The sequence below is a fragment of the Mesoplodon bidens genome (genome assembly GCF_964165515.1).
Source record: "Mesoplodon bidens genome assembly, chromosome: 13".
NCBI lineage: Eukaryota > Metazoa > Chordata > Mammalia > Artiodactyla > Ziphiidae > Mesoplodon > Mesoplodon bidens.
The window spans coordinates 9,788,113-9,803,489 of NC_138169.1; the positions used below are offsets into that span (position 1 = coordinate 9,788,113).

General features: G+C 46.4%; 1 protein-coding gene across 5 annotated transcripts in view; it reads left to right on the top strand.

Moving 5' to 3' along the window:
* CUX2 (cut like homeobox 2) overlaps nucleotides 1-15,377 on the top strand; it is a 269,432-nt gene that overhangs the window by 152,162 nt on the left and 101,893 nt on the right. For all 5 annotated transcript variants that reach the window (XM_081252625.1, XM_081252626.1, XM_081252627.1 and 2 more), the window contains exons 2-3: nucleotides 5,220-5,330; nucleotides 8,943-8,990. In XM_081252625.1, the coding sequence (XP_081108751.1) occupies nucleotides 5,220-5,330; nucleotides 8,943-8,990 (159 nt within the window). The remainder of the gene's footprint in view (nucleotides 1-5,219; nucleotides 5,331-8,942; nucleotides 8,991-15,377) is intronic.

The window sequence follows — 15,377 nt, forward strand, 5'->3', positions numbered from 1 at the left end:
TCCCTCTGAGGAAATACAGCCTCTTAACCAGATGTGTGGCTTGGGCAGGTCGCCTGAGCTGTTTTTGCCTTAGTTTCCGCATCTCTAAAATGGGAGACTCAGATTCAGTTAGTGTTAGCTAAAGTGTGGGACATACATACCCACACTGTTAGGACGTGAGATGACTGTAAGTAGACCTGACATTAGAAGGGGTTGACCTGTGTCAGGAGGCTCAGTTATCCCTTCTCAGTGGTCATTCATTCCTTCTCATTGGAACAGGAAGAAAGTCTCTACCTTTAACACCTCTCCAGCACTTGCCAGTCTCCTTTTATAACAAAGACAAACAGCAATGCTTTGTTTTCATTGTACTTTTATTTTAAAGACTACCTTCTGTTTATGGCATAGTGTCCTCTAGTGATAAAAAGAATTTCCTTTTCAAATGTACTTATTTAGGTTAAAAAGAGAAGAGGTTGTTATGTAAAGGTCAAGAACAGGCAAAATTTATCTAGATGCTAGGGCCAGAATGATAGTTACCTTTAAGGGGGTACTAACTAGGAGAGGGCACAATGGAAACTTCCAAGGTGCTAGGAGTGTGAATATTCTGTGTATCTACCTGGGCAATGGTTATAAGGGTGTAAAACTTTGAGCTTAAAATTGAACTTAAGCGCTTCCCTGGCGGCGCAGTGGTTGAGAGTCCGCCTGCCGATGCAGGGGACACAGGTTCGTGCCCCGGTCCGGGAAGATCCCACATGCCGCAGAGCGGCTGGGCCCGTGAGCCATGGCCGCTGAGCCTGCGCGTCCGGAGCCTGTGCTCCGCAACGGGAGAGGCCACAGCGGTGAGAGGCCCGCGTACCGCAAAAAAAAAAAAAAAAAAAAAAAAATTGAACTTAAAATTATACAAAAAGAAAGAAGAGTCAGTCTGAAGATAAATATCATGGAAATAGTAATTCATGTGGAATATCAGTATGGCAAAATGCATGCAGAGGGGTAGTATGAATGGTTGAAGTTCGGACAGTGATGGACTGGACAACCTTGAAAGTTCCTTCTGGCTCATATGTTCTGAGACTGTGAGTGCCTTGGAAGTTCCAAGGTTGCCCAGCAAGCTGATGGCAGACACTCTCAGAGCTAGGGCCACTCCCCGGGCAGTGGGCATTTCCCGTGGGCAAGCAGTGGGGCTGTAGGTCCCATCAGAAGAGCCCTTCTTCCCTGCCCCAGCCTCTTCCTGCTGCTCCTAGCCCTGGCTGCAGCTCAGTCCCAGCTTCCTTTCTCTCTGCACGCTGGCCCGAGCCTCAGCTGCATCTATCATCTGCTTCAAGCTCATTAAAATTATTTCTTTTTTAGTTGCAAATGGGCTGTTTATGATGATCATTATTTGAATGGCCTGTGCCGGGCTCCGGGCTGTCTGTCTGCTGCTGATGGCCAGTTAATCAGATGAGTCTTCTCCCTGCCTGGGCCTGGCCCAAAGTCTGGGGCTGTATTAATCATGGCTCCCCTAGGGCTGGGGGCTGGGGGCCAGGTGGGAGAGGATCCCAAGTGCTGCTTGATCATCAAAGAGGCCCTGCTAGCTGTGTATGTGCATGGGGGTTCAGACACTTATTTCTAAAACTCAGCTTCAGACTGGTGCTGGTTTATGTTTATGAGAGTTTTTTATATTCCTTCAAAATAAATACAGTGCTGTGAGCTTTTTTATTTTAAATGTGTTTATTTTAAAAGACATGTCAATTCTGTCATTGGCTGTCTTGCTCTGTTAATGTTCAAATAGCCTATCTTTTAGGGTGAGAGGGAGTGGTTTTTAATGTCTTTGCCTGATAGAGTAAAACTTGTCAGTACTCTGTCATCCTTTTATTGGGGGGTGGGGGTGTGAGATTTTTACTGACCTGTGAAATCCAGAACTCTTAGAATCACTGATCTAGTGCGGTGTTCTTCGAGCTCTCAGCTTATCTAAATTAGTATCAACCAACATTTCTTGAACACTTAGTACTGTGCTTGATGCTTTACACATTTATAACATTTAAAACAAGCTCCCTGAACATCCCCCAGCTAGTGGGGAAGTGGAGCAGAAACCCTGTGAAGAGCAGGGCATTACAATTTTTCCTTTATAATCCACCAAGGAGATAATTCACAGCTGAATTATTAGGACTGTAATTTGTTTCTTAGTCCCTGCTTGAATTACCTTACAAACATATTAATGTGCTCGTCACATGAGATGATGTATATGAGGAGCTTAGCATGGTGCCTGGTACATGTAAGCACCCAATAAATGGTAGTTATGATTATTTACTATTATTGTTGTTGATGTTGTTAGTGTACTAACCATAGAAATGTGGCAAGAATTCAGAGTTGAAGGATGAGCATAGATGTAAGGCAAAGGTGAGAAGAACATGGACATCAGTCATGATGTCCATCGTCTGCTTCTCTAGGGATGAACAGGAAAGACACCAAGAGCTGGGCTTCTGTGGGGCTGGGGTTGGAAGCCTGCTGATGTTCCCCATCTGGTCTCACCTCTGCTCTGTCTGCAGTGTGGATGCAGCAGCCCACCAGCAGCCTGGGAGGTTAGGGTGGAGGGAGCCAGTGCAGTCGCATGGCATCGTTGTCTGGTACAGCACATCAGACAGTTGGACTTAACCTGCTCTGAGATTTCCTTTTGGAACTTGGGTTTGATGTTTTAAATAAGGAGTCAAAGTTCAGCCCCCACCAGGTTGCTGGGATGCTGGGAGAGGCAGTATCCCAGAGATAAGAACATTGTGTCAGATACATGATCATTCAAAACCGTGTGATGTTAACCCAAGTCCCAGTTCTGTTTGTCCTGTAGCCATGTAAAAATCCCCTCTTTATCTTCAAGACGGATGAGAAAAACTAAGAAAAACTGTGAGCACTCTGCCACAACTCAAATTGACAATGACACTCCAGTTACTCCTCTCCTGCCAAGTGAGGGTCTGTCCACCTGGCTGCCCCACATAGTTGGTTTTTGTCTGCCTTTGGTCAGTCCCATTGCTGCTAACACAGATCTCCCTAGTTACTCGATATTTTGGTCATGGTCAATTGTGGTTTCTTTATTGGAAACTACAATTATTTTTAAATGATGATAAACCAGAAGTCTCCTTATTTTCTCTGTCACCTTGGCAGACTGTCAGAAATTGTTTCTGTTTCTCTCTCTTCTCTCCCATGACACCTTGTTCCTTACCTGGCTCAAAAATTCAATGGGACGTTTGGACTGGAAGCCCCTGCACCTTGGAGTTGGTGCACCCAGTGCTGTGGCATAGAATTGATATCAGCACCTTGGAGAGCACCACATTTCCAAGTCTCTTGCCTCTCTATTTTATTTTTTTTTATAAATTTTATTTATTTTTGGCTCCCTTGGGTCTTCATTGCTGCGCGTTGGCTTTCTCTAGTTGCGGCGAGCAGGGGCTAGTTTTTGTTGCTGTATGCGGGCTTCTCTTGCAGTGGCTTCTCTTGTTGTGGAGCATGGGCTCTAGGCACGCGGGCTTCAGAAGTTGTGGCTCGCGGGCTCTAGAGCTCAGGCTCAGTAGTTGTGGCGCACGGGCCCAGTCGCTCCGCGGCATGTGGGGTCTTCCCGGATCAGGGCTCGAACCCATGTCCCCCGCGTTGGCAGGCAGGTTCTTAACCACTGTGCCACCAGGGAAGCCCAGCCTCTCTATTTTAATGGCTACTTTCTTGCCTCGATTTTCCTCCCTTCTAGTCTTATGATTCTCCAAAGAGGTTAGACATTTCTCCAGAAATAGAAATTCCTTCCCCGATTCTCCCAAAGGCTCCATAGGCAGAGACACTTATCCTGGGTTTGGGGTATGCGCTCCAGCCTTCGATGGGTGCAAGGTTTATGGTGCTATGGTGAACTGCTATTGAGCAGATTTACCGACTCTCAGACATGATATAAGACGATTACCATGCATTTCGTCTCTTAGAGGGAAAAGGATTTGCAGCGGGTTAATAGTACTTTTATTTCATTATCTAATAGTAAAAGTGTTTCATTGTGTGTGCAAGATGAATACGTATTAGCGATGACAAATGAGGTCTTTCAACACGGTGCCGGGCCTCATCATACATATGTTAGATTAAAGGGTTCACCCTAGAAATACACTCTTGCATCTGCTTGTGTGTTTTTAATAAATCTGATTGCAGAAATTTATTGCATCACCAGATTTAGGAAATTATGGGGCTTGATTGCTGCAGATATAATCGGGTGATATATACAGAAATGCTCCTCTAGTTATCGTCCAGAAAAAAGCCCATTTCGGGATGGTGCAAGAAAGCAGCAGACCACATAAACAGAGCATTTCTTGAATTATGCAAATGAAATCCATGACAACTCATGGTGAATTATTCTCCCCTCGTGAAACCGCCACTGTTAAAGTGAAGAAAGCTGCGAGAGGGGTGATCAAATATACATGTACAACCAGCAGACATTGTCTGTCATGTGTGAGCTGGAGCGTCCCCCACTTCCATCTCTCACTCTCTTTTTTTCCCTCCTTGGTTCATCCTGTAAAAACCTGGTCTGAAACCTTCATTGCACATAAGCAGGCAAGGCTGCTTCCAATCCTTTTCTTCTGAATCCAGGAGTCTTCAATGAAATATTTCTTATACTTGAAGTGAACCTTAGATAATTTACTGCAGGATACACAAAAGGTCATCTTGCTTCTTATTGGCACCTTCATTTTTCCAAAATCTACAGAAATTAAAAAGCCATCTATATCTTAAAAGGCGTATTTATGAACCCTTAAGTGTAAGTCATAGTTGGAACAGTTCCCACCTCTGATATATGAAAGCTGTCGACAGCACTTTCTTACACTATAATATGCCCATACAATATGCCGCACTTTACTATTTTGACACCGTTTGGAGATGTTTTCTACAGTTACTGACAAGCTTATGCCATCACTCCCTTGGAAATTTAAGAGGTGGGGCAGAGGCGTAGGGGAGAAATGAAAAAAAAACAACTCCACCCAACTTTATGGGAGATTATTGATCTGGCCTGACTTCTGACAAGCAAAAAAAGCTGTCCTGGATTTTTTTCGGTTGCATCCCCAGTTTCGTAAATTATTCATTTGTGCCAGGAGTCAATATCCTGTCTTTTCTCAGCTTTTTTGTAAGTTAAGGAAACTTGTTTGGAATGCTGTTTTGTACGATGGTTAAAAAGGAAAAGGAGGAAAAAAATCTTTTTCTTTTCTCTCTCCCTCTCTCTCTTTTTTTTTTCTTTTTTTTCTTTTTTTTTATTGTTCCAGAAGGAGCTTAATTCCGTCGCTTCCGAGCTGTCTGCACGGCAGGAGGAGAGTGAACATTCTCATAAACATTTAATTGAACTCCGCCGGGAATTTAAGAAAAATGTACCTGAGGTACAGTATAGTTGCTATTATAGAATTAACTCAGTAGGAATGCAGATTTTTCTCTGTTCAAACTGTATTTTGAAAACGATAGACATAAGTGACTAACAAGAAAAGAAGCTAATTAGCCACGAAGAAAAAATACAACCCTCAACCTTTCCGTGTTTCTCAGTATAGCGGTGCTCACTGGCGCTGTCCAGAATAAGAGCAGGACGCTTCTCCATGGAAGTCATTGTTTTTGAGGGCTCTATACAACATCCATTTTCCCCTCACATTAATGTCTAAGTCAAATGCTTGGCCTTGACGGCAAAGACAATTTGTCTAGAGTTCCTGATTTTATTCTGCTTTCCCATTGGCGTCCGGGAGATGATGGCTGTAGACTGTCTCACCCTCTCTGGTCCTTCCCTTGATCTCCATGTCTGAAACTGTCTCCCCCGCCTGCCCATAAATGTGCCTCATTCTCCCCCCTTCACCTCCTCCTTTGCAACTCCAGCCACCAACGTTGTCTTTCCCAGCTGCCATGAGGGTGGTCCAGGTAATGGCCAGCCCCTGCAATGTAAGAGTCCCCCAGGGGAAGAGATGAGAACGGACATGTTTCTTTCTTCACAAGGGTGAATGTGTGAATTTTTTTCCTCCTCTGTCAGGCCCCCTGTTGCTTCTCAAATTTTTTTTTTTAGTGATGGAAATAAACACATATTATAGGAAAAAGAAAACCTTCTGACTCCATATAATGTTGGCAGGGATGTGACACATCAGAGCCATTACAGGAAACAGATACCCCGCCCATTCCCAAAGCCTGCTGTGCTTCTCTGTGGTCAGCAGAGGGTTGAGCTCTCTGTCCCAGGCTGCTCAGGTGGCCTGGATCTTGGAGGAGCGCCAGACAGGGTCTGCCATTCCAGAGGTATCAGACCTGGGCATGTTGATTCCACTCTGCCTGTTGGAATCACCTAGGGGTCCTGTTGCCATCTTACTGATGGAGGCCATGGAAAGATGGAGAAGAAGCAAGCCCACCCAGGAATCAGGCCACATAAGTGCAGAAGGGTCAGTCTCTTAGCTCTGAAGTCCTCCTCACACCAGTCATAAATATCTTTGGTTCTTCAAGGCAAGAGTGGGAAGTAGGATCTAGTTAGAACTTGTCCATGGAGCAAGTCTGGGAGGAATCAGGTTTGAGAGCTGAGAGAGAGTGCGCTTGTAGAAGGGGCGGGAATCTCAGATCTGAGCGTGTCTCCCATGTTATGGCTTTAGAAAGGCCAAGTTAAGTCCTGGGTTTGACTGGGAGCTAAGAAGGCATAGGGAGATTCTGAGCATCCTTCCCTTCCCTCTTAGAACAGAGAACAGCATGGTCTTTAAACCAGTTTTTCTGCCCAGAAGGAGAGAACCAGAAGCTTTGTCTCTGACTCTCCAATCTCTGGGAAGCAGAGATGAAACGGCCACAGATCTTCACAGCCCACCATTTTGTCCTCCTTCCCCCAGGTGATGAGGGAAATCCAGGCCAGGTTTTAAGCCTCTGAGTTCGGCTTACATAATTTTAATACTGCATAATTATGCAATTATGTAATTAGAAGGAATAAGTTTCCATTCCTATTATAGTCGCGCCTCTGAAAATTCTCATTTTTGGAACTAGCCTCTCCTGATGGGGGAGAGTCATGCCAAGACTTTATTTAAGAACATCATCTGGCTGGTGCCCAGCTCACCTCCTGCTGATGCCTTTGCTCAGTTTCCCCCAGGGGTTAAGCAGACAGGGCAGTGGGCTTCTAGAAATGGCTGGCATTGGCCCAGAATCCCACCCACCCCACCATGGGTCTCAGATTTGAATCCCCTAAATTCATTTGAGTGTGGGGTTGTGAACAGCGCCTGTTTGGGGATTCTGCTGACCTGCACTGAAATCCCAACTGTGCCACTCACCTGCTTTGGGACCTTGAACAAGGCAGCCCCCCTCGGGGCCTCTGTGTCCCTTTCTGTAAATTCAGGGGACTGGAGATGGTTTTGGAGCCCCTTCCAACACCGACATTTCCTGAACCCAGACCAGAGGTTTCCTGTTGATGTGTTTTATTTGGTCTGTAAAGGTCTTTCAAATTTTACAGTAAGTTGTCGATGTTTAGCATCTCTGATTTCACCCCAAAGCTTGGATTTCCAATAGCTTTTGAGACTGTTTGGTAGATCTGGCCACGTGGATGCTCCATGCCCAAGTGGCAGTCATCAGAAACAGCCGAGCAGCTAGCTGCCACTCACATTACCAAGATGCTGTGCTCCCCTGAGATTTGTCACAGGACAGCCCGTCTCCCTCCTGTCCACTTCCTCCAGCCTCTGTGGGCATTTGAGTTTACAGCCCACAATCTAGGTTTTCTTAAGTTTCGTTTTCTGCGCTCGGCCCGTGCACTCACGGTTTCTTATGATCAAATAAATCCACTAGGTTCACACGCACTCCTTACGTTCCTCCTGAAGATCCCCTGCATACGTCAGTATATCAGTGGCTCTGAGAAGCCCTGGGGGCCACAAATCAGTGAGGAAAGCATAGCCAGGACCCAGAAGAAGGATTTTTTCCAGGGCCAGAAGCAACGCAATCCTATTTCATAGTTAAGGGATTTTATTCTTCACCTGATATATGTATTCTTCAGCTCATCTCTTCCTTTACTGTTTCTGTCTGCTACCCCCTCCCTCTCCATTCTCTCCAGCTCCCCTCAGCTCCTCCTCCCAAGGGGGTCTCTTGTGGGCCATAGAAGCCAGTGGTTAGGGGAGTCACCAGTGGGTCTCAGGGGAAACTGGAGAATTTATGGTTGGGATCTTGGTACCCTCGGTTCTAATACCTCTTGCACGCTGGAGAGAACTCATGGGAGTCCACCAGGGATGCCCTTGGGGCTGGGAACCTCAAGGTCACTTGAGAAAGGCATGAAATTAGGGTCCAGAAAGAGGAGGCTGCCTTCTGAAGACAGCCCAATGGCATAGAGTTGATCAAACATTTACAGAACCCTTCTTCTGAGCTGGGTGCCATGACAGGTGACCCCACCAAGCCCCCAGAAACCCCACCTTCTGGTGAGGAAGGAGCAACCATGCAGGGTGGTGTTGCTAAAATGCCAAATGCAGTCTTTGCTGGAGGGGGCAGCTGGGGGGGAAGCAGAAATGGCACCCTAGGGAGACATCTCCCAAGCAACCTAAAGGACAGAGGTTTTCATGTACGAGCTTTGGTGGCATGGCCCTGGGTGTGGAGCCTTTCCAGCCCTTGCTCCAAAAAATGACCCATGATGGACCACCAGTCCCGCAAGGTACTTTGCATAAAAGAGCATTCCATGATCAAATCCATTTGGGAAATGCTACTTCCTCTCTCTCCCTCTTCCAGAAATTCCCATTGTGCATTATATAAAAGGCTCCAAAAAGTCCTGCAGGGAAGAAACTTGATGTTGTGCTTGATGTGTCCTAGTTGGATCTGGCTTGGCACCTTGGTGTGTGTTTGTGTCTGTCTGTAGGTGTATATATGAGGAACCCTTATGAAATCTCATGGAGTGCAGGTCCCACGGGACACGCTTGGGAAATACTGATTTGGGGGACAACAATGAGCTGCAAACAGGGGCCATGGGGGTATCCCACTTGGCACCACGGTGAACTCTTCGCTGATCTCTTTTACAGGAAATCAGAGAGATGGTGGCTCCTGTATTAAAAAGCTTCCAAGCTGAGGTAAGACCCAAGGCCTGTGGCATGTCACAAAAATACTTCCCAGTCCCCTCTCCTATCCCACCTGGAGTTGCCAGAGGATGCCAGCAGCAGAGAAACTTCTCTACCCCCATTGCAAACTGCCCCATGCCCTCCCGATCAGCCATGGTATCATGATAAGAATGGGTTCTCTGTTCTGTTTGATGGGATTTCTGCCTGCTCTGAAATCCTCTCTACCACCCATCCTCTGAGGATATAAAATCTACACTTTTCACATCCTTTCCTGCCAACCCATCGGGCCCTAGTTCCTTTGGCAGCAGCTGAGCTGTCCTCAGCCAGTTATTTCTCTTGCCTTCCCGGTGCCCTGGGATGGAGCTGAACCTCCCCTGTTTCTCCACTTTGCTTGACTTTGTGACCAGGATTCTGAGAATGTCCACTTGTCTGGTTGGTGCAGGAGGTAGGCTAGGAAAAGAATGGAATTACACTGAGTCAGGAGAGTGGAAGGGAGGGTCATTTCTCCAATGTTCTGTCTTCAGGGGGCTCTTCTCCGTCTTCCCCTGTATTCAGGCAGGACCCTGGAAGGATAGGCCCTTCTCAGAGCTCGCCAGTGGAGATGCATTTTAAGTCTGTCGTCTGCCAAGTGCCACATTACTTTAAATCTGTCTCTTCGGAACTGCGTAAGCGCATAAGGCATTATTAAAGTAAACAATAACTGGATTTACACAAATGTCGCTGATTTCCATATTTTTCATCCTTTCATTTTATTACTGAGTTGACTGATGCGCTTATTTATTTATAGGGCCATCCGGTATTGATTCATTTGGTTGTAAGGTGCCTGAGCTGGAAGGGGGTAGAAAAAAACCAGAAAGAAGACCAATAATGTTGGGAATGTGTCGTCATGGCTTTATGTTTTTTAAAAAAGGCCCCCATCTGCCAGCTCATGGTCCCCTGAGAAATACTCAGCCCACAAGCCCTCTCAGGCAGCTGATCCCTCTGTCCAGCCCAAAGACAGGCAGTGAGTGTCCTGTGTAGAACGTCACTTTCTCAGCCATTCCCTTGCTTGGGTTGGTGTGGCAGAGCTTCTCTTAGCTACTTAGACCCTCAGTTTCTCTATATGTTAAAGTGGAATAAAGGCACTGCAGATCTTTTCATGTTGTTTTGAGGATTAACTGAAATATAATGAAAAGAAAGATTTTAATGTAATTCCCGGTACATGGAGAGCTGCTACTTGACCTCTCTGTGCCTCTGTGTCTTACTCTATAAAACTGGATAATAATTATACCTACTTCATAGGGTTGTGATTGAGGAAGAACAAAGTCAGTACTCATGGAGTGCTTAGGATATTACCTTGCGTATTAGAAGTTTTATTATTTTATTATTCCTATGATCAGTCACCTTCAGCACAGGTTTATTTGGCCTCCACTATGCCTAGGTTGGAATCTGCGTCTTTCCTAACTAGGTGTTCAAGGATTTTTATCCAAAAGAAGGGGGTTTTCTGTCCCTATAGGAAGCAGGCATGACTTATGCCATCTTTCCAATAGGAGAAAGAGTTAAACATTAGATTTCGGCAGTGATCCAGGGAAGACCCAAGTGCAGCATGGTGGAAAACACATGTGAATCAGACTCATATGGGCCTGGCTTGAATTTCAGCCCTGCTGCTTATACTAGCTGAGTGACCTGGGAGAAGTTCCTCCACCTCTTGGAGCTGCAGCTTTCCTCCTCTCGTAAGTGAGGCTAACAGAAAGGATCCTAAGAGCTAAACAGGGTGGAGGCAGTCGGCATGGTGTCTGGCACACAGTTGGTGCTCAGTAAGTGCAGGAGAGAGAGTCTTAGTGGGGCCAAAATAGGCAAAGCTGAATTTTCATTTCCAAACCCATGTGACATGTTGAATACACACCATTTTAATAGCTGGGGATCTTCAAGGAGTTTCGTTAATTTTTTTAAGAGGGTTTTCCATCGTCCCTTTAATGTACCAAAAAGACCACATTTGTCTGGAGTTTTATTCCCGAAACCCCTGCTTTCTTCATGATCTATTGACTAATCCATTGCGGCTGCCATGTCCCTCCCAGTGCCTCAGGGGAGAAACGCCGGCAAAGAAAGGTGTTAATAAAAAGCATCTCCTTCGTCCAGAACAAACTGCACACACATAGGCCGTTTATAATCCAAATTTGATTTTCATTTTAATTTTTTTAATGAGGGTTCATCCTTTATGCCGCTTCCCTCTCGCCATCCACCAGGCTCTGGGCTCAGAGCTGAGGATTCCCAAGTGGGCATTAATCACCTCCCAGGAACATTCCCTGAGGCGAACACCTTCCAGAGTCATATAAACTAACCCATAAAACGCCAAGGCTGAATATCGTGCCTGTCATTCCTTCTTCCCCAGTGTGGGCCTCTTGCTGAAATATAACATGTTCAAGTTCATTCCTTAATTTCACTCCACCAGCCCTGGTGAATACAGCATACGAGCATCCTTTTATCTTTTCATACTGTGTATGTGTGAGGATCTTTTTTTCTTTTTCTGTTTCTTTCTTTCTTTCTTTTTTTTTTTCATGCTGGTGGGAGGGGGGTGGAGAGGAAGTGAATTTGCCCTGCTGTGAATCAAGGAAGCTTTTCCTCTCCGCCTTGATTGCTTAAAGGACAGTCTTGATTCCCCCTGCTCAGGGAAACAAAGACAGCCAGAGAAGGTGGCTTAATGGAGACAGCTTGAAATGGCCAAAGTTTGAATATCCTTGCGCGCAGAGAAAAGAGCAAGACGAAAGCCCTGCTAATTACAAAAGTTGCTTTATGAAAGATAATTCAAAGCAATAATTTAGCAAACATAATCAAGTCGCACAGATGGGGTTGTTGATGGATGGATTGCAACATGCAATTAGCAGTTCTCGCAGTTACATATCATTAACCCTCCGAGCACAAAAATTATTTTCTCATTATTAGTTGAAAAGGTAAAATTAAGCTGACTAGACAGTAAAGGAACAAACTACAATTAATTACCTTCATTTATTACAGTCATTATTTTAAACTTATTTTTACTTGGAGAGAGAGACGAAAACATCTAAATTAAAAGTTTTCTTATGCTAAATCAGAGGTGAAACTTTTCTAAGGAGCGTGTGCAGTGGCCCAGCCAGAAGATGGCAAGGCCACTGCTGGGAAATTTTTTTTCCCTGCTTCCTTCCTCTTCCACCTTGAAGGGGATATGGCCTGCATGATGGAAAACCCTTTCCGTTGAGTTGGAACAGACACATTTATCTGGGCCTGATTGAAACAGAGCAGTTTGGAAACCAAGGAGGCTGAAGTGTCCTCTGACCCCCAGGGGAGGCGGGAGAGTGTGGCCGTCAGACATCCAGGGTCTGTGTCCCACCCTAACACTGCTTATGTGACTTTGGCAAGTGACTTCATGTCTCTGAGCCACTGTTTCCTCATCTGTAAATAGGGACAGCTCATCGGATTGCAAAAGTTTCAGTGAGATTCTCTGTTGAGTGGCCAGTGAGTTATTTGTTCTCATTGTGGTGGGTGTGTTTGGTTCGGGCCTAAGAATGTTCTCTCCCTGTCCTCTTAGGATCAGAGGGGAGCTCGTGTGGCGTGACCACCTTTTAGGAGCTTAGAACGGGACTAAGATGCCATTTTCCAGGAGATAGATCAGATCATCGGTTGAGTCCATGAAGTCATTTATTCACTCAACAAACATTTACTGAGTACCCAGAACCTGAAGTCATCATCAGCTTCCCCCACCATCTGTCCCAGCCCCAGACACTGAGGACTCCCTGCTTCTCCCTCACAGGCAGTCGTGGGTGGGGAAGGGGGTTCTAACCCAGGACAAGATCCCCGGGGGTTTATAGTCTCCATTCCTGAAGCTGAGCTGCCTGAGAAGGGCATGGGGGGCATCCTCACAGCTCAGATCACCTGAGACGGGCTCGGCCCTCCCTGCCCTGAGCCCCCGCCCAGCTCTGCATACCGTGTCCTAATTTGGTCCCTATGCTCCCCTCCTGTTCCACATCTGCCCGCAGGACTCTTGCCCTTCCCTTTGAGCCGATCTTTTTTTTTTCTTTTTGCCTTTTAACATTGTTTGCTCTTCCAGCTGTCTTTGATGTCATAATTCTCTTACTCCCCAGATGACCCTTTCTCTGTCACTCCCAGCACTGTCATGACCATCTCTTTGTAAGTGGGACCCCCTTGGGGCCACAACAGACGTTAGACACGTGCAGTCCTGACCAGCCTACAAGGCCAGGGAGAAATGGCCTCGCTGACCAGCAGGACCCACCAGGAAAGATAAGCAGTGGGAACAAGCATGGGCTTGGATCCAGATTGGCATGAGCTTGCATCTTAGCCTATCCACTTCCCAACTGTGTGATCCTGGGCAAGTCACTTAACCTCTCTGGGCCTCAGCTTCCTTGGCTTTTAAATGGAGATAATAATAGTACCCACCTCATAAGGTCGATGAGAGGGTTAAATGAGTTGATACTTGAAAAGCCCCAAGAACAAAACCTAGCACATAGTGAGTGCTCTTTGAAGATTAGTCAGCACTCCTAGCTGATGAGCTGAAACTTGCCTCATCACATTTATTCCTCCCACGAGCCCAGTGAGGAAGCCTCTGCTCTCACCCATTCTCAGGTGAGGTAAGTGAGGCTTAGCACCCAGCACATGGTGTGGGTGGTAACTCAGGCTGGGACACCAGCCAGCAAAATTTATCGAGCATTTAGCAATTCCTGTCATACATCACCACCTCTCAGCAGCATGGCAAGGGAGGCACCACTGGTGTTGTCCCCTCTTACAGGTGAGAAATTGGGTTTCAGAGAGGTTAAGCTGCTTGCCTAAGCTCACACAGCTCCTCATCAGCAGAGCAGAGGGTGAAAGATACAGATCTCAGCTTCGAGGGCTGAACAGAGCTCCTCAAGGAGCCTGGGGAGTACAGAAGGAGCTGAGAATATAGATTCTAGATTGAGGGCCTGAATTGGATACTTGCAGGTGGTTATGGTTGGGAAGGACCTCTGTTCAGCCAGATCTGTGCCTTTTAGATGTTTTTGCTGAGCTATCCAGGCAGAATCCACCAGGGAAGCGCAGCCCCTGCAGAGAGCTGGGATTCAAACCCAGGTCTGCATAACCAGCCCAGGACTTGGCACATAACAAGAGCTCAGTAAACAGGGTGTCACTTGCAAGATGCAGTAAGAAAGACTTCTGTCCACCCTTACTGTTCCCTGCTCGCACACCTGCACATACACTCCCCACAGCCTCCTCTGATGACATAATAACTTTGGTGATGCAGGTCTCCTTGGCTCCCATAACCCAGTCTGGCTCCTCTGGCTTTGCCCTGCCCAGCCTGGGGTAAAACCCGAACATCCTTCTGAATTTAATATTAAGAACCCACCAAAGCATCACTGAACCTGTCACGCCGTATTACAACCAAATTAAGAACCAGCAGCAATCCTCTTTCATTTGGTATCATATACCTTATAAAGTAAATTATTAATGCTTTTTCCCCCCAGTTAAGCAGTTATTTGCAGTTGTTCCGGGTATTTCTCATTAGAAATAACATCATCTAAAGAACGATATTGATTGATTTTTTTAATCTTGGAATCATGGACGTGAACCACATATTTATATGACATTCCCTTTAACTAGAATTCTCATGCTTTATTTTTATATTATTGATCTTTTTGACACGAATTGCTTTTTGGCCTTGTGCAAGTGTTGTAAGCTTTCTGCCTGCAGAGGCATGGGCCGGGCTGAGCTGGGAAGAGTGATCGCTCCAGCAGCATGGCGGTAACATTCCCACACATTTAACAACAATTAGTCTGTGCTGATGCCGTGGTAGGCTTTCGTGTATGAAAATTTACAAGCCTTTTAATGGACTGCATTATGGAAGGCCGTGCGGGGCCAGTCGGTGGGGAGATGAGGCCGCCGGGCGCGCATCCATCTCACAGCGCTGTCAGCCGAGTTTCTCTCAACACTCGTGTCTGCCTGGGGGTAGTGGCGATCAAAGCAGACGATACTGCAACAGCCAGCACGACACTGGTGTGGGATGAGTGGCCATTTGTGCAGTCACTCATGCATCCATTCAGTAGATGTTTCTTGAGCACCTGCTGTGTGCCAGGCATGGTACTAGGTGCTGGGGCTAAGTGGTGAACACTGTTGACTTGTGCTCAAGAAAAGGTTGAGCACCACTGTGTGTCAAGAACCATGCTAAGCACCGAGGGTAACAGGGTGAACACAGATTATTCATCCGGCTCCCGTGATGTGGAGTAGAAATGACATGGGCCTAGATCCACACAGACCTGGGTTCCAATCCCAGCTCCGTCCTTTGCCAGCATTCTCGGTGAACCTTGGTTTCCCTGGCTGTAAACTGGGAATGGTAACAGTCCCTACCACGCAGGGAGGCTAGGAGGATTCACGCAGGTAAAGAGCTCAATGCGACAT